The 25,260-nt window shown below is 43.8% G+C and overlaps 1 protein-coding gene, 1 long non-coding RNA gene and 1 pseudogene across 4 annotated transcripts in view; 1 reads left to right on the forward strand and 2 right to left on the reverse strand.

Moving 5' to 3' along the window:
* Positions 1-4,525, reverse strand: part of LOC105756162 (apolipoprotein L3-like) — a 9,334-nt pseudogene extending 4,809 nt beyond the window's left edge.
* Positions 4,526-6,884: 2,359 nt separating this feature from the next.
* Positions 6,885-25,260, forward strand: part of LOC111820120 (uncharacterized) — a 23,077-nt gene continuing 4,701 nt past the window's right edge. The window contains exons 1-2 of the long non-coding RNA XR_002823653.1: positions 6,885-7,110; positions 7,211-7,332. This is a non-coding gene — a long non-coding RNA (uncharacterized LOC111820120). The remainder of the gene's footprint in view (positions 7,111-7,210; positions 7,333-25,260) is intronic.
* LOC101342074 (apolipoprotein L3-like) overlaps positions 23,243-25,260 on the reverse strand; it is a 44,982-nt gene continuing 42,964 nt past the window's right edge. For all 3 annotated transcript variants that reach the window (XM_023729036.1, XM_023729035.1, XM_004374024.2), the window contains one exon: positions 23,243-23,925. In XM_023729036.1, the coding sequence (XP_023584804.1) occupies positions 23,662-23,925 (264 nt within the window). In that variant the 3' untranslated portion in view covers positions 23,243-23,661. The remainder of the gene's footprint in view (positions 23,926-25,260) is intronic.

Raw genomic sequence — 25,260 nt, forward strand, 5'->3', positions numbered from 1 at the left:
TTCCACATTGCCACTCTGTGGGTTTGAACTGCCAACCTTTTGGTTACCAGCCCAGCACAAATGGTTTGCACCACCCAGGGACCTTAGATATGTGTGTGTGTGTGTGTGTGTGTGTGTGTGTGTGTGTGTGTGTATGTGTGTATAATGGATCTAAGCAACACCCTGTAGGTAAACACATTAGTGGTGGTCTCAAATCATCAACCCTTCGATTAGCAGCGAGCTCTAAACCACTGGGGCAAATACTGTAATGAATATAAGTAGTCTGAGGTTAGTTCAGGTCAGGATTTCTGTCCAAAGGAGCCGCAAAGAAATGTGTGGTTTTTCAAGGTTTGGGGGATTCCAGAATTGCAGATAAGGGACTGGGGCCTATGGCGTCACTAGGTGGGTGCTGGGATGCAGACCGCATCGGGTGACACTGTCAGAGGCGATGACACCAAAATGACTGTCTATAAAATTTTTGTGCAGTGTTTCAGCAGAAATTTATTACTTTTATAAAAATACCCCTGGAGTTAGTTATAACAACAAAACATTTTTTTTGTAAGCAAAGCTTACATGCATCGATACACCTAAAATGCTAAAACTATGCTAATTTACTTTTTTAACCTTCTAATATGCTCCGGTCAGAGCCATCATTATAGCCCAATTACAACGACGCGTCAAATCACAGGGTTTCGTCTGCATTTGCTACAAGCACATGCTGTTGTCTTCGTTGCTGCTGGCGGTTTTTTGGTTGTTGTTTAATTTTTTCTTTACTGTACTTTAGATGAAGGTTTACAGAGCAAACTAGTTTCTCATTAAAAAATTAACACACATATTGTTTTGTGACATTGGTTGCCAACCCCATGACATGTCAACACTCTCCCCTTCTCCACCTTGGGTTCCCCATTGCCAGCTATCCTGTCCCGTCCTGCCTTCTCATCTTTGTCCCTGGGCTGGTGTGCCCATTTAGTCTTGTTTTGTTTATGGGCCTGTCTAATCTTTGGCTGAAGGGTGAACTTCCAGAGTGTTTGCTGCCAGTGTTTTTACAGTGCTGATTCTGTCAAAATTTCTGGTGTTTTAGCTACAATATCGTAGTAGTCTGCGGGGGGTAGGGGCTGTGACACCATGAGTTATATCACTGGGTGACACCAACCCCAGTGACGCCGCTGACTGGGCACCGTATGTATTTATGTATATGCTGACGGATCTGTAAAATGTGTTGCCTGCTATATTCACACAAGCAAGGCACTATTCTTATTTCACAGAAGAGAACATAGACACAGAGAGGGAAAGCGAGCGCCTAGAGCCAGAAGCAGAGGGCTTGGGATTGGAATCCAAGGCTGCCTGGCAGGCATTTCTTTGACATGAGTTTGAAGCCTTATGCTTTAAAACTTTCTGTGATTTCTTTATTCAGTTCTACAGTGTACCTGTGGGGTTTTTATTTTAAAACATTTCAAACGACACTCCACTGAGGACAACCACCATACAAGGAGATCCTCCCGCTGACCATGTGTGGCCCCTGAAGGATGGCATATGGGAAGGGCACTCCCTCCTTTAATAACATCAAATCCGGAAGTTCCTAGATGGGCAGTGGAGGGAGTTCTTCAGGTTGGGGTTGTGTGCTGGACCCTCAGCCCTGATCCTTGTGATCTCTCCATATTACCTCTCTCTCCTCCAGGCTGGCTTCAGGGACACTGTCTCCCATAGGCACCTGGGAATCCAAGTGGCCCACAATGTTCAAACCAGACTTTATTCAATAAGAGATCATCTTGTTTCCACCAGTGAAGAAAACAGTTGCCCAGTATGTATTAGAATAGAATTGTGCTCCATAGGGTTTTCAATGGCTGATTCTTTGGAAGTAGATGGTCAGGCTTTTATTCCAAGGCACCTCTGGGTGAACACGAACCACCAACATTTAGATTAGCAGCCGAGCTCATTAAATGTTGATTTTTCAGGAATCCGCCAGCCCTAACCTGTAGTCAAGGATACCAGGGACATACGGGGAGAATCCTGGCTCCTAACCTTTCCACCTCTCGCTTGTTCTTCAACATAACTGAATGAAACACAATTGGCTCTCAAGGGCGGTTCCTGAGAGAATTTGATTTGTTGCCAAGGCAGTTCATTGAGGGGGAGGAAAGCAGTCCTAAGGAAACAGGGCTGAGGAAACCTCACGTTGATTTGGGGATGAGGGGCTGTTTTGGTTTCCTTTTCCTGCTTCACCTAAGGGACAGAGGAAATGAGGACTTAGATGCAAGGAACCCACATCACTGTCTCCGTGTATTTATTCAGGGCGTGGGTCTGGGGAGAAATAACTGAGAGCCAGGTCTCCGCAATGGGAGGGATCATTTGAGTTTACTAGGATCAGTCCTTACCCAAGGACTTCACACCTGGCAAACAGGTAGTGCGAGTCCTCCAACTTTGTTCTTCTTCTTCAGTAGTGCTGTACTTATTCAGGGCCTCTTCCCTTTCCATTCTAATGTACTTTTGACACTTCTATCGTGAGTCACTGTGAGTCAGAATCAACTCGAGGGCAACCAACAACAAAACAGCATCTTTTTTTGTGAGTGTTTCCATTACCTCCTCGTGTTCCTTCCTTCAGCCTTAGTATTTTTATATAAGGAGAAAGAGGAAGAGAGACTTGTGCAAAGACAAGGGTCTCAGCTAAAATTTGAATATTCAAATATTCCAAAGCTTTCTCTTTCACTGGGACCTTGGGGCCCAGGTCCCTGTCAGGGACCCAGGTGCTTTCAGTCTCATCCCATTCTTGGTCTCTAACTGCTTGCAGGATCTTTTAGGGGGAGAGAGTGGAAATCCTTTTCCTACTGCACTGGAAAGCATAAAAGACATCTTGTTCCTTTTTGTTTCCAGTAGGTACTCACTAAATGTGTTGTACGTTTAAAAAAGAAGACTTCTACAAAAAAACAAACAAACACAAAGGAATTAAAGATCGAAATGTAAACCAGAAAGAAAAGCTTAAAAACCTACTAAAGAAACGATAAAAATAATGTTGAGTTGGAGAAATCTTTCCAATCCAGGCACAAATTCCAGAAGACATAAAGGGAGAATATGATAGATCTGAGCTCTTCAAAATAAAAATTGCAAAGAACATAAACAAAGCCAGAATACAATAAACCAGGAGAAAACATTGGCAATGCTCATAGCGGGCAAAATGTGAATGTCCATTCGACGCAAAGATCCTGCAAATCAACATGCAAAGACTGAAACCAATTTTCAAAAAGTAGGTAAGAGATATAAACTGATAATTCCCAGAAGAAGAAACACAGATGAACATTTAACATATGACTAGATACTCATTTTCACTCAAAATTCAAAAAATGAAAGTTAATACAAAGAGACACATTTTTGAAACGTAAAAGGACGTATAATGTCCAGTTGGCGAGGGGGTGGGCAGCACTCCCTCATTCCCTGTAGACAGGAGAGTATAAAAGGTTTCAGAGTTTTGGAGAATAACCTAGCAATGCACACAAATCCTAACATGTGCCAACTCTCTGCCCCAGCAACCCACTCCTAGGTCTCTAAGCGACAGAGACCACAGGCTAAGTGTGCAAGCACATGGATTTTAGGATATTTAGTGCAGCGTTGTATTTAGCACCAAAACAAAGGGAAATAACTAAACGTCCTTTCCTAAGGGAGTAGATGAGGAGGCTTGGTGGCGCAATCCTTAAGCACTGGGCTGTTAACCCAAAGGTTAGCGGTTCAAATCCACCAGCCACTCTGCTGGAGTAAGATGTGGCAGTCTGTTTCCCTAAAGATTACAGCCTAGGAAACCCTATGGAGCACTTCTACTGTGTCATATAGGGTCACTGTGAGTCGGAATCAGCTAGGTGACACACACAACAAGGGAGCAGATAGGTCCATTAGGGTCCATTCATACTAGGGAATACTCTGGAGCCATTAAAAAGAGTGAGGAGGAAAAAGAAGTGGCATATAATAAGATACCATCAGTAGCCTGTAAGAGTCCCTGGGGGGCACAAATGGTTAAACCCTCAGCTGGTGAACAAAAGGCTGGATGTTCAAGTCAACACAGACGTGACTTCAAAGAAAGGCTTGGCAATCTACATCTGAAAAATGAGCCATTGAAAACCCTATGGAGCACAGTTCTGCTCTGACACACATGGGGTTGCCCCAGGTCAGTATTGACTCACGGGCAAGTGGAAACTGGCAGCAGCCTGTAACAGGAAGTGAAAATATGAGACTCCACAGAGCAAGGTCTCCCTAGTGGGGTGTAGAGGGGAGGAGGTGAACAAGAGAGGAAGAGGTGGAGCGAGAGGGGATGGGGAAGGGAAGCCGTATGCAAGGTTTAAAGTTTTTTATTTGGTTGTCAACACTTAAAACTTAGAAACTTTTACACCAAATAATCTATAATTCTGAGAATCTCTTAGAATGAGACTTCTGGCAAATTAGGCCCACACTTCACCCAGCAACCCTCATTTGCATCTGAGGGTGCTTCCAGTTCACCCCAGTTCCCCACAACCCCTGCTTCCCCCTCACTCCCACTGCCCAGGCATTGCCAGAAGTCGGCCATGGGGTCAACAGAGCAGAGAACTCTAACCCCATTTCTCAGCTGAAGAAACTGAGGCCCAGAGAGGGAAAGTGATTTACCCAGGTTCTCACGGCTCTTGGTGAGCTGAGTGGATGCCAACACCAGGCCTTCTGACTCTGGGATTTAAGATAAAGTTTCTAAACTAACAAGTGAAACTCTACTCTGTCCCCACAGACATCGTTACCTGTGGTAACAGATTGGTCTGTGCCTTCCAGGTTTGTCTCTGCTTCTACAAACACACAGATCTAAGCACACACTCCAAAGGTTATACTCGCACATGTGCAGTTTGGTCTTTTATTTTAAGATCACAAAGCCGGGATCACACTGTGGATACCATTCCACAATGTGCCCTCCACATGCCCTGTGTCTGTGCCATCTTTTGATTCCAGACACACAGGACTTCCTCTCTCTTTTCCCCTCATCCGGCAGGCCTGAACAGGGGGCTTGTGGGGTGCAGGGGCTGGAGTCCTGCCATCTCCCTGCTCGGCCTCTCATCCTGTGGGCAAGGCACTCTGGCCCAGTCCCCGCCCTCTCAGGGCCTCAGTTTCCCCCAAAGAGCCAGGCACAGAGCAGGTTCTCAGACAGGGTAGGTGGAACAACCTCTGGATTCTTTGTACCTCAAAGAAGTCCTTTGCCCCCATCAGGCCTCAGCAGCAGCACGCTGTGGGCAGCCTCAGGGTTTGGCTCACCATCCCTTCTCCCCCTCCTCTGCTTCCTACAAAGTGCCCGAAGGGTCGGACGCACCAATGCCTACCTTCCTTCTGGGGTGACCTGGCCAGGTTTCAGGCAGCTGAGAATCCATTCTGAGCTCAGGGGAGCTTTGTAACCCATCAGTGCCTTCCTCCACCCACCACTACTCAGAGGCACAAAGGAAGGGAGGTGCAGACAAACCAGCATTCAAATCTGGACGCTGTCATGACTTAGCTGTGTGACCTCGGGCCCATTACCTAGCCTCTCTGAGCTTTGATTTTCCTTCTCTAAAAAAGAATGACGATAATTCTTTTCTTACAGAGTTGTTGTGAGGATGAGATGAGGGGTCATAACCCTCCCCATCTTACCCTACTCCCAACTTACCAAGGAATTGTCCCCTTACAGAGTTTGAGTAAGATCCGGCTGCTCTTAGGCATGTGGACCCAGATGCCAGCCTGAGGGCATGAGTGTCTGTGCAGTCACCAGACACATCCTCTGCGTCTCCAGATACTCTCGAGAATTAGAAAAGGAAACCAAAAGCCTCAACCTCAGAGCAGCTCAGGACAAACACTTTAGAAAGTACGCCTGCCAGCAGCACCACCCTCAGCCCAGTCCCACCCCCTTGGCTGACCACTGAGAGGAATAAACCCCGGCCTGACATTCCAGGCCCTTTCAGACTCAGCCCATCAGGCCTCACCTCCTGGGGATCTGCAGGGTCTTCGGGAAGGAGAGGTGCTCCGGTGTCAGGCCAAAACTTGCCACTAACTGGCTGTGCGGCCCGCAACAAATGACTCCCCCTGCCCCTCGTGGACTCATCCCCAGCCCCACCCTCCCGTAACCCTCCCCAGCATCCTTGCCTGTTCGCCTCTGGATCACCAGCACTTATCACCGTCCTGCACATACCAGGCGCTCCCCGCATACCTCCTTGAATGCCATGGCCCTGTGGCTCCTAGACATTTGTGGATGCAGGTTTATTGCCAGGAGTACCTGCTTCTCTTGTTGTTAGTTACCATCGAGTCAATTCCGACTCATGGCAACCCCATGTGTGCAGAGTAGAACTGCCCCATAGTGTTTTCAATGGTGTGACCTTTCAGAAGCAGTTCACCAGGCCTGTCTTCTGAGGTACCTCTGGGTGGGCTTGAAATGCCAACATTTCAGCTAGTAGTTGAGCCGTTAACTGTGTGCCCCACCCAGGGCCTCCTACAGCCTGGAAAAACCAAGCCCATCCTTCAAAGCCCAGTCAGGCATCACCTCCTCTGAGAAGTCCTCCAGCATCCTCCCTGGCAGAGTCCACTGCCCCGCACTCTGCACCATGGCACCTTGGAGGGGGGTACACTTTAAATCCAGCTGAAAGAACTGTGTTCTCATACTACCCCTTTGAGTCATGGGTCTCTCTAAACTAGTTCTTGATGACAGGGACCACACCTGGATCCCAAGGCCCATCTTCAGTGGTCAAGCCATTTGGATGGACCCAGAAATGTGTGCGTATGTGCACAGAGAAAGCTGCTGTTTTCTGTCACTATTCATTTCCACTTGACAACAGAGCTTCTTCACACCATTGGAGGTAGTTTACAGGAAGTCAGATTTCTAGCAACTCAGAAAGGTGTGAAAGCATCAAAAAAACTGCCCTTCCTGCCTGGTTCCTACCAACAGAGTGCTGACTGTGAGCAGGGCACTGTGTGGGCACTTTACAAGCATTTTCCTGTTTCATGTTCACATCAATGCTAGGAGTTATGTCCATTTTACAGACAAAGAAACTGAGAGGAAGAGGTCCATGGCTAATAAATCATAGAGCTGGGATTTCTGTCTGACTTCTCTGCTTTGCCCAGGAAGAAGGGGCAAAGTCTACCCCAGGGGCAGATGACCCAATAAGCAAGGTAAGCACGGGCTTCTCTTGTAGTTACTTATTAATCTGTAGTGAACAATTAATCTGTTGTGAACAATTTCACCTTTTTTTTTTTTTTTTACCTCATCAAGGGTTCTGCTTCTAGGTATGGCTGGCATCTGTCTCTCTCCCAGCCCCACAACACCATCCTACAGATTCAAAGCCTCTTTTCAAATACAATACCTGACAGGGATAGAGTACCCAGTAAGCCAAGGTAAGCATCCACCACGTGTCTGTCAGTTTGTGGTATTGTGGGGGATTGCGTGTTGCTGTGATGCTGGAAGCTATGCCAATGGTATTTCAAATACCAGCAGGGTCACCCTTGGTGGACAGGTTTCAATGGAGTTTCCAGACTAGACAGACTAGGAAGAAGGAGCTGGTTGTCTAGTTCTGAAAAAATTGGCCAGTGAAAACCTTATGAATAGCATAGGGACATTGTCTGATATAGTGCTAGAAGATGAGCCCCTCAGATTGGAAGGATGGGGACCTTCATCTGCTGATGTGGCACGACTTAAAATGAGAAGAAACAACTGCAAACATCTGTTAATAATCTGAACGTGGAATGCACGAAGTACGAATCTAGGAAAATCGGATGTCGTCAAAAATGAAATGGAATGCATAAATATCAATATCCTAGGCATTAGTGAGCTGAAATGGACTGGTATTGGCCATTTTGAATCAGACACTCATATGATCTACTATGCCAGGAATGACAAATTGAAGAGGAATGGTGTGGCATTCATCAAAAAGAACATTTCAAGATCTATCCTGAGGTATAACTCTGTCAGTGACAGGATAATGTCCATACACATACAAGAGAGACCAGTTAATATGAATATTATTCAAATTTACGCACCAACCACTAAGGCCAAAGATGATGAAATTGAAGATTTTTACCAGGTTTTATAGTCTGAAATTAATCAAACATGCAGTCAAGATGCACTGATAATTACAGGTGATTGGAATAAGAAATGTGGAAACAAAGATCCGGAGTTTGAAAATGTGGCCTTGGTAACAGAAATGACACTGGAGATCCATGATAGAATTTTACAAGACCTATGACTCCTTCATTGCAAATACCTTTTTTCAACAACCTAAACAGTGACTATACACATGGACCTCACCAGATGGAATACACAGGAATCAGATCAACTACATCTATGGACACAGACAATGGAAAAGCTCAATATTATCAGTTGGAACAAGGACAGGGGCTGACTGTGGAACAGACCATCAATTGCTCATATACAAGTCAAGTTGAAGCTGAAGAAAAGTAGAACAAGTCCACCTGAGCCAAAGTACAACCTTGAGTATATCCCACCTGAATTTAGAGACCCTCTCAAGAACAGATTTGATGCACTGAACATAAGACCAGACGAGTTGTGGAATGACATCAAGGATATCACACATGAAGAAAGCAAGAGCTTATGAAAAAGACAAAAAAGAAAGAAAAGACCAAAATGGATGTCAGAAGAGACTCTGAAAGTTGCTCTAGAAGGTAGAGTAGCAAAAGCAAATGGAAGAAATAATGAAGTAAAAGAGCTGAACAGAAGGTTTCAAAGGGCAGCTTGAGAAGACAAAGTAAAGTATTATAATGACCTGTGCAAAGACCTGGAGATACAAAACCAGAAGAGAAGAACACGTTCGGCATTTGTCAAGCTGAAAGAACTTGAAAAAGAAAAGAGCTTGAAGAAAAATTTCAAGCCTTGAGTTGCAATATTGAAGTATTCTACAGGGAAAATATTAAACACGGAAGGAAGCATCAAAAGAAGATGGAAGGAATACAGGGTCACTGCACCAAAAAGAACCGGTCAACATTCAACCATTTCAGGAGGTAACATATGATCAAGAACTGATGGTACTGAATGAAGAGGTCGAAGCCGCTCTGAAGGCAATTGTCGAAAAACAAGGCTCCAGGAATTGATGGAATACTAATTCAGATATTTCAACAAATGGATGCAGCACTTGAAGTGCTCACTCATCTATGCCAAGAAATTTGGAAGACAGCTACCTGGACAACCGACTGGAAGAGATCCGTATTTGTACACATTCCAAAAAAAGGTGAACCAACCGAATGCAGAAATTATCAAACAATATCATTAATATAACACACAAGTAAAATTTTGGTGAAGATTGTTCAAAAGAGGTTGCAGCAGTACATTGACAGAGAACTGCCAGAAATTCAAGTCGGATTCAGAAGAGGATGTGGAACAAGAGATAGCAGTGCTGATGTCAGACTGATCTTGGCTGAAAGCAGAGAATACCAGAAAGGTGTTCACCTGTGTTTGATTGCCTATGCAAAGGCATTCAACTATGTGGATCTTAACAAATTATGGATAACACTGGGAAGAAGGGAACTCCAGAAAACTTAATTAGACCAAGAGGCAGTTGTTCAAACAGAACAAGGGGATACTGCGTGGTTTAAAGTCAAGAACGGTGTGGGTCAGGGTTGCAACTTTTCACCACATTTATTTACTGTGTATGCTGAGCGAATAATCCAAGAAGCTGGACTATATGAAGGAGAACGCGGTACCAGGATTGAAGGAAGACTCATTAACAACCTGCCATATGCAGATGACACAACCTTGCTTGCCGAAATCAAAGAGGACCTGAAGCACTTACTGATGGAAGATCAAAGACTACAGCCTTCAGTATAGATTACACCTCAACATAAACTAAACAAAAATCCTCAGAACTGGACCGAAAAACAACGTGATGATAAACGGAGAAAAGATTGAAGTTGTCAAGGATTTCATTTGAATTGGATTCACAATCAATGCCCATATAAGCAGCAGTTAGGAAATCAAAGGCTTTATTGCACTGGGCAAATCTGCTGCAAAAGACCTCTTTAAAGTGTTAGAAAGCAAAGCTGTCACCTTGAGGACTAAGGTGTGTCTGACCCAGGTCATGGTATTTTCAATCGCCTCATATGCATGCAAAACCTGGACAATGAATTGAAGCAAGACCAAAGAATTGATGCCTTTGAATTATGGTGTTGGCGAAGAATATTGAATATACTATGGACTGCCAGAAAAATAAACAAATCTGTCTTGGAATAAATACAGCCAGAATTCTCCTTAGAAGCAAAGATGGCGAGACTTCATTTCATGTACTTTGGACATGTTATTTAGAGGGTCAACACAAAAGAGCAACACCCTCAATGAGGTGGGTTGACACAGTGGTTACAACAATGGGCTCAAACGTAGCAACAACTGTGAGGATAGCATAGAACCAGGCAGTGTTTTGTTCTGTTGTACATAGGGTTGCTATGAGTTGGAACAGGCTCGACGGCACCTAACAGCAATCACCATCACCTAAGTTTGCCACCGGAAAACCCTGTGTCCACTGGAGTGGAAATGAGGGGAAGTGACAGAATCGCAGACCTGGCCCATGTGTTCAGAACAGGGAGCCTTTGGGGCAGCAGGAGCTTGGAACCAGCAGTGGCTTAGGGAGGATCTAAGACCACCTGAGAACCTGCAGACATCCTGGGGAGGGTGTTGACTTCCCACCAGTAGGGAGTAGGGGCTTGGGTTTCAGCCAGTCTTATCTGTATCTTAAAGGGCCGTGGATACGAGGTTATATGACACAGTATGCATTGTACTGGCTGTATGGCTCACACTGGCCCTACACTGTCCGACACTATCTTGGGCTCTGTATGCCCTTCCCTTCCCACTCGCCCACAGTGTGAGCCTTTCTGCACCAAAAGTCTGAGGAGGAGTAGGGAGGAGTTGCTACGTGAACCATCCCTCGGTACAATGGTGGACTGCAGAGGCACAAAGAGCTGTGCTGAAGATAGAGCAGCTCTTCCAGGGGTTCCCCACTGAATCTAAGACCCAGATTCTAACACAACCCATAGGTTTGGGCAGGCCGCTGGAGAACATTCTTGGGGGCTGAGGATGGTAAGATGCTGGTAAAATGCTTCAAGCTTATCTAGGGGATCTTGTTAAAACACAAGTGCTGATTCAGAGGTTTTGGGTGGGGCCCAAAATTGTTTCTAAGCAGTTCCCACAGGCAGCTGATACTGCTGGTCCAGGGACCACACTTTGAGTAGAGAGGGTCTAGTGTACTTTACTTGACAGATAGGGAAGCTGACCAGAGAGGCAGTTTGGTGCAATGAATTACTTAATATGGCCCTTCTAGCCATGGTCTTTAGGACTCACACACAGTGATTGAGAGGGACAATGCAAATAAGGTATTTGGAATCTGTGATTGTTGGGGTTATGTGTCCACTGGGCTAGGCCATGATTCCCAGTATTGTGTGATTGTCTTCCATATTTGTGTTGTGTATCCTGACCTCTATCTGTTGATGAGGCAGGATTGGTGTAAGTTGGGTCTTGGGTGGCAGCCTTGCAGGAGAGTGTGACTCAAGCCCTACCCTTACTAAAGTTACATCCTTCCCTGGGATGTGGCCTGCATCTAAGATATATGTGGGTGTCCTGGCGAGGCTGTCTCTCTCTGCATCTGAATCCCACGTCTGGTTTCTCATCAGTCAACCTCCCCAGAGGTCTGCTGTTTGACCTGCCAATTTCAGGATTCGCTGGCCTCCACACGCCCTGGGGCCAGAGGCCTATCATGTGACCTGATTCACCAGCTTCCGCAGCCTTTTAAACCAGCAGCCTGTGGTCTGAACTGCCAGTTTGGGTTCGTCAGCTCCTGCAGCCACATGGGTTGGCAGAAGCCTATGCCTGACCCATGAATTTGAGACTTGCCACCCTCCACAACTGCATGAAACATTTCCTTTATTTGTGAGTTCTGTGAGAGGGGAGGGCAAGTGCTGAGGGGGACGGGAGTAGTTGACGTTAGAGATGATGGACTAGTACAGCAGCTTTGGAAAGTTGGACATTTGGGACATCTTTCACCTCTGCCTCATAGAAACCAGCTTTGTGCTGATCTTTATAAAAGCAATTATTCGTTTAGGTAGTGACTTGCCAAAGGTGACAGAGCCAGGAGGCCCACGTGAAGCTAATGGTCCATGGGGCGCATGTGCAATTGTTTTGCCAAAATTGGACCCCCTTCTTAAGCTGGTTCCCGGAGAGACTGCCTCCACTTCTGCAGGCTCCCACTGCTGCAGTCCTCCCTACTCAGGACGAAGGAGTGTCTCCCTCCATGGAGACAATGAGCAGACAAGACTTGAAGAGCGTACATCCTTCCTTGTCTTGTTACTTAACAAATCGCATGTAGTTGCTGTCAAATCGCCTCCACTCGTTGCAACCGTATGTACAACAGAACTAAACTGGCCCAGCCCTGTGTCATTTCCACGATCATTGATACATGGGAGTCCATTGCTGTGGCTACTGTGTAGTGCCTTCCACCCTAAGGGGCTCATCTTCCAGCACTGTATTGGACAATGTTATATAGTGATCCATATGGTTTTCATTGGCTAACTTTTGGAAGTAGATCACCAGGCCTTTCTTCCTGGCTTCTTAGTCTGGAAGTCTGCTGAAATCTGTCCACCTTGAATGACACTGCTAGTATTTGAAATACCAGGCATATCTTCCAGCATCGTAGCAACACACAAGCCACCACACTACAACAGATGAGTGGTGGACTTAATGAATTACTTAATGACAAATATTTGATGAGAGTTTTACAGTTGGCATTTTTTTCAGCCAGCTTTGCCTCTGTCCTCCCAAACAACTTGAGGAGGAAACGGGGCCAGGATCATTATATAGGTAACATGCTATCAGCCCCTTTTCATACCAGCCACCATGCTGGGTGCTTCACCCTTGTAACCTACTCCTCCCCACAACCTAAGTGGCAGTTGCTATTTTCCCATTTTACACATAGTGAGGCAGAGGGTGGGCAACTTGTCCAAGTCCACACAGGAGGACAAAGAGCTGGCATTGCAGCTTCAGTGTCTCTGAGCCTACCCCTTAACCTTGGACCCTGCTGAGAAATCTGCCCAGAGAAGTAATGCCCTTGCCCAAACAAACAAGAACAAATTCTGATTCATACCGTGCCTATCGGATAGAGTAGAACTGCCCATAGGGTTTCCAAACAGCAGATGGTGGATTTGAACTGCCGACCTTTAGGTTAGCAGCCAAGCTCTCAACCTCTGCGCCACGAGGGCTCCACCCTTGCCAAAGGATACAGGAAATGGCAGAGCTGAGACCCAAGCCAGGAGCATCTGATGGTTGCTTGTTATGTGTGTATATATCCATGAATGCATGGGCGTATGGATTGGAAGGGAGGTTTAAGAAACAGCTGGGTATTAACAATAATTTTACACTATAAGTTGTTGGAACTCTTTACCAATGAGAGATTTAAGATGCATTTTGAAAACGATGCATCAGTTAGTTCACTGTGTTAAAAACGAATATGCTGAGTTTGCTGAAATTGTTTTTAAAACTCTTCTATTTCTGTCAACATACCTCTGAGACACTCTACTAAGGATATTATTAAAAGAAAAGAAAGAAACAGTATCAATATACGTTGTCTCCTATAAGTGCCACTGTTATCAGTCCAAACTGAATTTGTTAGTTAAAAACATTAATGGTGACATATATGGATATAGTCAAAGTGTCCACGTAGGCATTTAATATAGAGAATCATTATTTTCCTCATAAGTTCCTTTAGTTACAATTGCAGAAAGACAAAATGTTTAGTATATGGCACTTCTGTGTATTAATCATCTACAGGCATGTTCAGCGAGCATGTGGTTTTTGTATTTTCTTCCCTATATCATGTTGTTTTGGTTATTTTTGTTGAAATCTGATGCCTGTGAATCTAAAAAAAAAAAAAGTGGGCTTGTAAAAAAAAAAAAAAAAGCTGCGTGGCCAAGGCCCCAAAGATGAAGGCAGCTCTCCCTCTGCACCAGCACAGTTCACAGTGATGGGGAGACCCCTAGTGGATGAAGAGACATTGAGTAAAGGGGAAAGTTCCTGAAGATGAACTGCAGTACTTTAGTAGCCAGAAAACCCCAAGCAACATGAAAAGGGGGAAGCACACAGCCCTCCAGTGCCCGGCCCCACCTACCTCTCCTGTGGCTCCCTTCCCAGGAACTGAAGTGGAACCTGCTCAGAGGTGGGCCAGGTTGCTGTTGGAGAATTAGGGTGCACTGGAAAAGCTGTGTCCCACCTAGAGGGGTGCAATGGTCCCTAGAAGCCTTGCCAGCCAAACGAGGCAGCCCAGGGCACCGGCGTGCAGCCTGCTGTTCCCCTGCACTCCTTGATTCAGGTAGATGCCACATCCCTTCTCAGAGAAAAGCCTTCCTTCCCTCCTCTCCTTCTGGCCTCTGCAAGGGCACCTGTCTTCTACTGCCTTGTACTCTCAGCACCTGGCAAAGGGCCTGGTTGATGCTTAGCACTTAGCACTTATGAAAGCACTTATGATTGAATAAACAAAAGCTTTGGCAGCTGTGTGAAGAGCCTCCCGCTCCAATAATCACTGCCTGCCTCCTTCCTGCCTCTACAACACTCAGGACACACCTCTACAGGGCAGGCATTGCATTGTTTGATGATTAAGGAAGCTCCTGGAGTCAGTGCTTGAGTCTCATTGGTGTCCCTATTCCCAGTGCCAGCTCAATGTCGAGCATATAGTAGGTGCTGAATAACTGAACTAACCCTAGAGGTTTATGTAAGACACTCTTGTTGTTATGCAAGGACCCCATCTGACAGAGTAGAACTATTCCATAGGATTTTCTAGGCTATAATCTTTACAGAAGCAGGTCACTAGGTCTTTTGTCCGACAGAGACGCTGGGTGGTTTCGAACCACCAGCGTTTGGTTGGCTGCAGAGTGCTTAATCACTGTACCACCAGGGTCCACAATAGGCACATAGAAAGACATAAAAGCCGTAGAAGGGGAACTCCAAATTCTATGTGTAGTTTCTACCCCAATGTCTGACTTTCCTCAAACCATGCGTCCATGACACCAACTCAAAGCAATTTGAAAGGAAATCTTAGCTGCCCCCCATCACAGATGAAACAGAGTTTCCAATTTAAATCTAGCCAATTAATTATCTGCTAAAGCACAAACATCAACATCTTTGGAGGAACATAACAGAATTCATAGTCACCTCACATAGCATTTATAATATCCAGGATGTAATCCAGAATTACTTGACATTGAAAGAACAAGAAAAATATAACCTATTTTCAAAAGAAAAGACAATTAGCAGAGGTCAACCTGAGATGACCCAGATGTTGGGATTATCAGATGAGAACTTCAGAGTACCTATGATAACTATGCTTGATTTGGTGAGGAAAAATACACTTGTAATGCATGAAAAGATAGGAATTTCAGCAGAAAAAACATAAAATACAAAAAGTATCAAAAGAAAACTTTATTACCAAAAGACATAATATCTGAAATTTGAAAAACTGAACGCGTACAATTCAGAGCAGAATGGAGATGTTAGAGCAAAGAGTGAACTTAAACATAGATTTTTAGAAATTATTCCATCTGAAGAAATAGAGACAAAGTTTAAAAGAAATAAACTGAGTCTAAGGGACCTGTGAGAATATATAAAAAGGCGTAAGGGTAATGGGTAATTGGAGAATTGGAATCCTAGGAGGAGAAATGAAAGAACAGGATGAGAAAAATATTTGAAGAAACGATGGCGGAAATTTTCCCTAATTTGGTGAAAGAGATACATTTACATGTTCAAGAAGCTCTGGGAACCCTAAAGAGAATAAATATAAGAAAATCCCACTTCAGCCCTTTAGAGTAAAATTGTGGAAAATCAAAGATAAAGAGAAAATCTTGAAGCCAGCCAGAGAAAAATAACATATCACATACAGGGGAATAATGATACAAGTTACAGAGAGCTTCCTATCAGAAACTATGGAGGCCAGAAGACAGTGGAAGAACATCTTTAAAGGGCTGAAACAAAAAAAAACTGTCACACAGAATTCTATATCCAGAAAAAAAAGCTCTTTCAAGAATGGAAGCAAAATAAAGATATTTCTAGATGAAAGAGAGGTAGGAAAATGCCTTGCTTCCAGAAATATACTATGAGAAATGCAAAAGGAAATTTCTCAGACTACAGAGTAATAATACAAAAGGGGAGTCAACTTTTCAGGAACGAATAAAGAAGATCAGAAATGGTAAGCATCAGAAAAGACTATTTTTTTCTGAATTTCTTTAAAATGCATGTGACTGTTTTTGTGTGTTTATGTTTCTTTATTTACTTACTTTGTTGTTGTTGACAATATACACAGTAAAACATAACAGTTCAACAGTTTCTACATGTACAATTCAGTGACATTGGTTACTTTCTTTAAGTTGTGCAACCATTCTCATCCTCCTTTTCTGAGTTGTTCCTCTCCATTATCATAAACTCACTATCTCCTAAGATTCTTATCTAATCTTTCGGGAGTTGCTGTTGTCAATTTGATCCCGCATAGATAGTCTTAAAAGGGCACAGTGCTCAAGGCAGATATTCTTTACTAGTTAAACTAAACTACTGTTTGGTTTTAAGAAGACTCCAGGGGATATTTTTGGTTTAAGATTTAAAGATTATCTCAGGGCAATAGTTTCAGGACCCTCCCTGCCTCCAGAAAGTCTGGAGTCCTTGAAAATTTGAAGTTCTGTTCTGAATTTTCCCTTGCATGTGACTGTTTAAAGCAAAAATTAAAATTCTGTCTTGTGGGGCTCACAGTGTATGCATCTAGGACAACAATAACACGGAGGATGGAAGGAGATGGTAAATGGAACTATACAACTGCAAGTGGTAAAACGATAACTCTAAGTAAAAAGTTGAGGATGTACGTTGTAATCTCTAGAGCACCAGTAAAAGTAGACTTCAAGAGAAAGTGCAATACCAAAGATGACAAGGGACATATCATAATGATGAGAAGGTCAATTCGTTAGAAAGAGATAATCATTTGTAAAATGTGTAAGCATCTGTAACAGTTTTGCAAGACTACTGAGACAAAGTACCACAAAGTGGGTGACTTAAAACAATAGACATTTATTGTCCTACAGTTCTGGAGCACAGTTCTAGTCTGACACACATGAGGTCTCGATGTGTCGGAGTCAACTAGATGGCAACTGGGTTTTCTTTTTTTAATCTATTGCTGCTTACCAATACTCAACACTATAAACGTGAAGACCCTAAATCTCTGCCTGAGTCCTCTAAGATCTGTGGAACCCAGGTCTCACACATGGAAGGTGAGAATTCTACCACTGAACCACCAATGCCTTACACCACACACTGAGTGACTTAAAACAACACATAGTTATTCTTTTATACTTCTAGAGGCTAAAAGTCCTAAAATTCAGGTATTTGCAGGACCGTGTTTCTTCTGGAGACTCTGGGGGAGAATGTCTTTCCGTGCCCTTTCCAGCTTCTAGAGGCCACCCACAGTCCTTGGCTTGTAGTACGTTCCTCCATCTTCAAAGCCCGCAGCATAGCGTCTTCCAACCTCTCTGCTTCCATCATCACCTTACCTTTTCTTTACTCTGACCATCTGCTTCCTTCTTACACGGTCTCTGTGATTACATTGCACCCATCTGGATAATTCTGAATAATCTCTCCATCTCAACATTCTTAATTTAGTCCCTTTTGCCATTTAAGGTTTAAAGATTATCTCACGGTTCTGGGGATTAAGACCTAGACATCTTTGGCGAGCCATTATTCAGCGTACAAATTGTGCCACCAGGCCTCCTTTTGTTTCTTGTAAATATATATATATGTGTGTGTGTGTGTGTGTGTGTGTGTCTGTGTGTGTGTAAAATATCAAGACAGGAGCCTAATGGAGCAAAAGTAAAATTGACATCTTGCTGAAGGTCCTTCACTCTGTGACATAATTTCAGGATTGTGATGGTTAACATTGTGTGTCAACTTGGCTAGGCCATGATGTCAGTGTTTTGGCAGTCATACAATGTTGTGATCACTTCCATGTTGAGATCTGATATGTGATCATCCCCATGATGAGATCTCCTGTGAGGAGCCAATCAGTTGAAAGGGAGTTTCCTTGGGCGTGTGGGCTGCGTTAAATATAAATAGACAATCTGGCAATACTTGGGGTCCTTTTGCTCGAACTGGATCCTGCACCAGCTCCTGTTCGTCTGACCTCTGGTTCTTGGGACTGAAGCTTGTAGCTTACCTGTGGTCTTGCCGGGTCATCTTGGTATTCATCAGTCTTCACAGACTGTGAGCAAGAACCCTGCTTTCTGACCTGCAGATCTTGGGTTCGCCAGCCCCTGTAGCTACATGAATCAGGAAAATCCTCTATGCTGAACCACGGACTTGGGACGTTCCAGTCTCTACAACCACATGAGCCATTTCCTTGATACAATCTTTATATATATATATATATATATATATATATAGAATGATTGATTGATATGCTTTACCAGTCTTCCTTCTCTAGATAACCCAGCCTAAAACAAGGATGCAGTTGATGGGGATAATTTGGATTTGTCTTTAATTGGAGAAGTAGCAAGCCCATTTGGAATTGTAAACGGGATATATGAACTCAAGACATGTTAAGGAAACTCATTTTTGTTTGTATGAGAAGAAGGGTGCATGGCAGCCAAGAGGTAGACTACATGCATTAAGTACAAATTCAGGTTGCTACTTGACCTGAGACTTTTCCCTCAGGGTGTATGTTCCTATGATCCATTCCTCTTCCAGCTCCTTGGCCTGACTCATGGGTCCAGGAATATAGCCAACTGACCCCAGCTATTCTATCTCCTGGGAATTTGAAATTTTAATCAGAGACATTGGGATTCAAGCTGTTTGGATATGGGTTATCTAATGGCAGGGCACATGAGGGGCAGAGCATATGTTCCTGATGTTGTACCTGCCTTGGTTCCTCTCCTACACAAGATGGGTAGATTTAGTGCTTCCTTCCATTCTCTGAACTGTCCTTGTTCCTTTCTAATATATTCTCTTTTTTGCCTATGTTAGCCAGACTCAGTCTCTGTTGCTTGCAGCCAAAAGAATCTCAACTGATGGAAGTGTTACAATAGAATACTATCACATAGATATTTAGCATCATGGAATTCAACTGTAAATTTTCAGAGGGAAAAGGATTCATGAAATACTTAACGACTCAATTTCTAACTGCTAAGTATCGGAAACTCTCAATGCCCAGGTGAAATCTATGAAAGAATGTGACTTATCAAAGGATTGATGAAGAATTGGCAAAGAAGTCAAGCACACTGTTCAAGTGATCAGGCAAGTGGGTGGCCACAGCTCTGTCGAATTCTCTGGGAAGAAATTGCAGAAATGTTTGAAGGCTTCAGGGAAACATCTGCTGATTGAGAGTTAGAGGCACAGAGAAAAATCCTCTGCACGATTCCATAGATACGAGGGCACGAACGATGGCTGAAATGGCAAATTTTTGTTACATGTATATTTACCAAAATCAAAAAGGACATATAAGTCACTGAATGCACTTTGTGAGTGACTTAGATTTTCCAGGATGATTTTGCATGGTCTGTGTGTCTAACTTCCTGCCCTGGGCTCCAATCCTGGGAATCCAATTAGCACTCACATGCTCCACAACATGGAAATTCAGAGCATTAATGCACACTGTGGGTGGGAGCAATGTTTAAACGCTTCCTCTTTCCTCCCTGGAGAGATCAATTCTGAGGCCATCCTCAGAAGGTCCTGACAGACTCAGGCATCAATCGCCCACAAAAACCCACTGCTGTTCAGTCGATTCCAAATCATAGCAATGCTATAGGACAGACACTTTTGTTGTTGTTATGTAACTACCCCATCTGACACAGTAGAACTCTTCCATAGGGTTTTCTAGGCTGTAATCTTTACACAAGCAGATCATCAGGTCTTTTCTCCCACAGAGCCACTGGGTAGGTTCGAACCTTCAGCGTTTGGTTAGCAGCTGAGCAATTAACCACTGAGCAACCCGGGCTCCACAATAGGCACGTGGAAAGAAATAAAAGTCTGGGTTACTAATGTTGGGGAAACATCCAATGAATTCCCCTCCTCCAACCCTAGTTCAGGAATTCTCTGGTCATCTATCCTGGAGTGAAAACCAGGCCTGGAAGCTAGGCCAGGCTTCTCTCTCCCTCCTCTAGAATCTAAGTGTCTGGGTTGGTGGAGCCAATGACAACCATTTACTCAACCAGCCTCAGGGCAAGGGTGGTCAGCCAGCCTCCCCCAGCCAAGTGCCATAGAGAACTGAACAGAGAAGACAGCCTGAGAGGATCCAGGGAGGAAATGGGAAGAAGTGAAACCCTAAGAGGGTCTGGGAATGAAAGGAAGGGAGAAAGGGAGACTCTCAGGAGCTCTTGGTAGGGAAGGGGAGGCCTTGATCCACCTGTCTATCCACCAGGTGGAGATGAGGAGGAAGTCCGGCTTTTGAGTAAAACATGGTATAAAATACCACCCACTAGTCAAACTCAGCCTTCCTTGACTTCAAGGGCCTGCCCACTAGGTTCGCGGTTCCTCCTGCCATAAGGAAACATTATGAAGGGAGGTGGTCCAGGGGTGAAAGCTCCTACTCCTCCACTGCTCCCCATGGGGATGAGGAGGAAGCCCCTGCAGAGGCCTCCATTAAGATCCTAATTGACATTTCCCCCTGGTGCCATGCCCTTTATGTATCCTGTCCAGGAGCCATGGATGATGGCTATAAGGGCCCCCTTGTGTCAGTCAGAATCTCTCCCCAGGAAATGTGAAACCTGGATTAAAACCTTCCCAGGTAGAATGTTGTGGATCAGAGGCCTGGAGGGATACTCGCCTCCTGCTGCTGAGATCCCTAAAGCTTTCCAGACCCCTGCCCTTCCCAAAGCCTGTTCTTAAAAGTGTGCACACATGCGTGCGTGTGTGTGTGCCTATGCGCATGCGTGTGTGTTCGTAATTCTTTAATTCCATGAGCTTTCTCGCTGGATCATTCCAATAACTACCTCTGTTCTTGAATTAGCCATAGTGTTGCCCGATTAGGGTCCATGCCCTGGAGAAGTCACACCAATGAAACATACTCCAAGTCAGAAGGAGAGAGAAAGTTTATTAGGAGGTAACACCAACGGGGAGTCCAACAGCAATGTTGGCTGTCTTCATGGAGTCCCAAAAGGCAATTTCTACATCAGAGCTTATGTATCATTTTTGCAAAGGTTACATAGTGTCTTCAGGCACGTAGCCCACAGATAGTTGGATGAGTATACATCACAGGACAATGAAAAGAAACTTTATTGGACTAAAGATATGCATGCCAGACATCTGGACTCTAGTCTTTATGTTTGTACATCAGAAGTTACAGATAGCCAAACTGTACAAAACAAAGTCATTAATAAAAATATACAGAAAGGAGAAGACAGGAAAAAACAAAAACTTATACAGGCAAAAAATAACCTTATAGGTTACTTAGAGTATCATTATGGCATTGGTTATGTCAAGCTCTCAGTCGCCCATTTTGAAAAGAAGAAAACATGTCGTGGAGTGTTAGGGTCACATATTCCTCCTTTTTGAAGCTTGGGTGGCCAAATACATTTATCGCAAGTTTCAGCCTAGTACCTTAGATCAGAATATTTCAAGCACAAGGATTGGGCCTTCTGTCTGCAATGGGTTTGAGCCATCCACTGGATGGTCTGATTCAGAATAGAGAATGCCATCCCACATGTAGAAATGAATTGGCGACAGCAACAGATTAATAGGCCTATAACAACCTCTCCGATTGCACTAATGAATAAGGTCTTTAACCAGGTAAGATTGGGCAGCCAAAAGGTCAGCCAAGAAAAATCAAATCCTTCACAAATCTTTATTTTTAGTAGCTCATGTTTTACATGATTCACCTTTTGCTCAATGAGTTTGGAGTTATCAGTAAGATTGAAACAATACATTCCTTTCAACCTCTGACACCCTTGGTTGTGTCATAGATGCAGGTAGTCTAATTTGGCTCTATATTCTAAAACAGCTTCCCTGACTTGTTCTAGTTCCTGGCTAATAGCATCTATAGCTTGTGATGTGGTGTCTTAGTCATCGAGTGCTGCTGTAACAGAAATACCACAAGTTGATGACTTTCACAAGACGCTCTCTACTCCCGTTGCTTCTTTCTTGATAGTATGAGGTCTCCCACTCTCTGCTTGCTTCCCTTTCCTTTTATCTCTTGTAAGATAAAAGGTGGTACAGGCCACACCCCAGGGAAACTCCCTTTACATTGGATGAGGGGTGTGACCTTAGTAATGGTGTTACAATCCCACCCTAATCCTCTTTAACATAAAATTACAATCACAAAATGGAGGACAACCACACAATACTGGGAATCATGGCCCAGGGAAATTGATACATCTATTTTTGGGGGGATATAATTCAGTCCATGACATGTGGCATTCAGCAATTTTGTAGTGAGGAAAGCCAGATGTTCTATTTGTCAATAAGCCCCAGTCATTAAACCTGGGATACCACCCAAGAGTGCAGTACAAGAGATATATTCAGCTTCACTTAACAAGAGTAGATTATCATCACAGCTTGCATCTAGGACAAGTTCTCTAGTGACCCTATTTTGAAGGAATCTCTTTTGAGGCAAGTTCATAGCCAAATGTCCCATTGAACAGGTCCATTGGTAACATTAGCAGGGATATAAGAATAAGCAGTAGTTCTGCAGAGTAGGAACCAACCTGAATGGAGCTTAACGTGAGCAGTTGCATATGTCACTCTGTCAATGAAACCACAATTCATATGGTTGTTTCTTCCTAAATCAACACAGTTGGTTGACATTTTGAGAACATCACACAGTTAGAGGCATTAGTTACTGTCATGGATTGAACTGTGTCCCCCAAAAAATGTGTGTAACAATTTGGCTAGGCCATGATTCCCAAAATTCTGTGGTTGTCCTTCATCTTGTGATTGTAACTTTATGTTAAAGAGGATTAGAGTGGAACTATAACACCACCCTTACTCAGGTCACATCCCTGATCCAATGTAAAGGGAGTTCCCCTGGGGTGTGGCCTGCACCACCTTTTATCTCTTGTAAGAGATAAAAGGAAAAGGAAGCAAGCAGAAAATTGGGGACCTCATACCATCAAGAAAGCAGCGCCAGGAGCAGAGCGTGTCGTTTGGACCAGAGTCCTCTCTGCTGAGAAGCTCCTAGTCTGGGGGAACACTGATGAGAAGGCCGAGAGAAAGCCTTCCCCTGGAGCTGACACCCTGAATTTGGACTTTTAGCCTACTTTACTGAAAGGAAATAAATTTCTCTTTGTTAAAACCATCCACTTGTAGTATTTCTGTTATAGCAGCACTAGATAACTAAGACAGTTACCAAGGAAACCTGAGCAGTATACATCTGTCTGTCTCTGAATCTTGTAACAGGCCCCCATCTATAATTATCATAATATTGTAACTCTTTCTTTATGTGTTTAAAAATGGTGAAATTTCTCAAAGCCTTTAGAGGAGTACAAACCCTGATGAGATAGGACCTGAGGGCAGAGTTGGCATGAACCTCCCATCCAGACAGAAATCAGTAATGTTTAACACTTCTCTAGCAATATAGATCCAAAAATTTTCATCCTTTAACAAGGGATCAGGGGGAATGTCTATTTCTGTGATAAGGATTCCCCGGGTGGAAGTCTCTCTGGTACCTAATAGTAATCACATTCAAGCTTTTTACTTTTTAACCCTAGAAAGTCTTAACTTCAGGCGTCAATGGGTTGGACTTTCCACTCCTTCTTTTCACTATAGGCTGGACAGGGCTTGACTCGGGAATGATGGCTCCACAGTTTAACTCCTTCAAGTTTCACAGCTGTGTGAGCGCTGAGTAGTACGGTGAAAGGCCCAGTCCATTCAGGCTGTAAAGGAAGATCCTTCCACTTCTGAAGAAGCACCTGATCGCTGCGCTGGAAAGAATGCACAGCTATCTCGAGAGAGAACTTCTGCAGGATCCACACTGCCCAATGCAACTGGGAAAGAATTTTGGTTAGAGAAAGCAAATATTTAGACATCACTACATTAGGAGGCTGGGTGGATGACTGCAGGGAGAGTTGGTTGAGACGTTATGGTCTGCCATAAAGTATTTCAAAAGGACTGATTTTAAGTTTTCCCCGGGGTGCAATACAGACTTGGAGGAGGACCAGAGACAGAACATCCATCCAGGGCAGCCTGGTCTCTTGACACAGTTTACTAACACGAAGTTTTACAGACTGATTCATTCATTCAACCTTTCCACTAGATGGGGTCTCCATGCTGTGTGGAGTTTCCACTTTATTTCCAAAGAAGTTGAAACCAGTTGTACCACTTCAGATACAAAACTGGTGCCATTGTCACTACTGAGACCTCTCGGAAGCCTGAGGCAGGGGATGATTTATTTCAGAAGGGCCTTGGATACCTCTCTAGCCATCTCAGTCCAGCAGGGAAAACCTTCCAACCATCCTGAAAAAGAATCTACACTCACCAGTAAGTATTTCATCTGATGTTTAGTTTTGAACACTTCACAAAAGTCAATTTGACGTATTATACCTAGAAAGGATCCTATTCCTTGAGGGCCAGAAATCTTGGGCCCTTGAGTCTTTGGATTATTGACAGCACAGATTAAACAAGTATCAACCACATGGAGAATGGCTGTAATGAGCTTTTCTCCCAAGACATATTCGGTTACTCAATCAAACGTGGTTTCTTTCCCAAAATGTGAAGCCTGATGTAAATGAAAAATTAAGTTAAAAACTTGATTAGCTGGGATGAAGATCTTACTGTCAGGGGTGTGTTTCCAGTCCTGACTCTTGGGTGGCACCCCAGTCTTGAGATCTCTGTAGATCTTCCTGTGTATATTAGAGAGGGTCATCCAACATGATATGATCTTATACACAGAAAACCCCAAAGAATCCACAAGAAAACTACTAGAACTAATAGAAGATTTCAGGAAGTTTCAGGATACAAGCTAAACATACAAAAATCAAATGGATTCCTTTACACCAACAAAGAGAACTTTGAAGAGGACATCACCAAATCAATACCATTTACAGTAGCCCCCAAGAAGATAAAATACTTAGGAATAAATCTAGCCAGAGACGTAAAAGACCTATACAACGAAAACTACAAGACACTACAGCAAGAAACCAAAAGAGATCTGCATAAGTGGAAAAACATACCTTGCTCATGGATAGGTAGACACAACATTGTGAAAATGTCAATTCTACCCAAAGCAATCTACAGACACAATGCAATCCTGATCCAAATTCCACCAGCATTTTTTAATGAGATGGAGAAACAAATCACCAACTTCATATGGAAAGGGAAGA

Source organism: Trichechus manatus, unplaced genomic scaffold (genome assembly GCF_000243295.1).
Source record: "Trichechus manatus latirostris isolate Lorelei unplaced genomic scaffold, TriManLat1.0 scaffold00027, whole genome shotgun sequence".
Classification (NCBI taxonomy): Eukaryota; Metazoa; Chordata; class Mammalia; order Sirenia; family Trichechidae; genus Trichechus; species Trichechus manatus.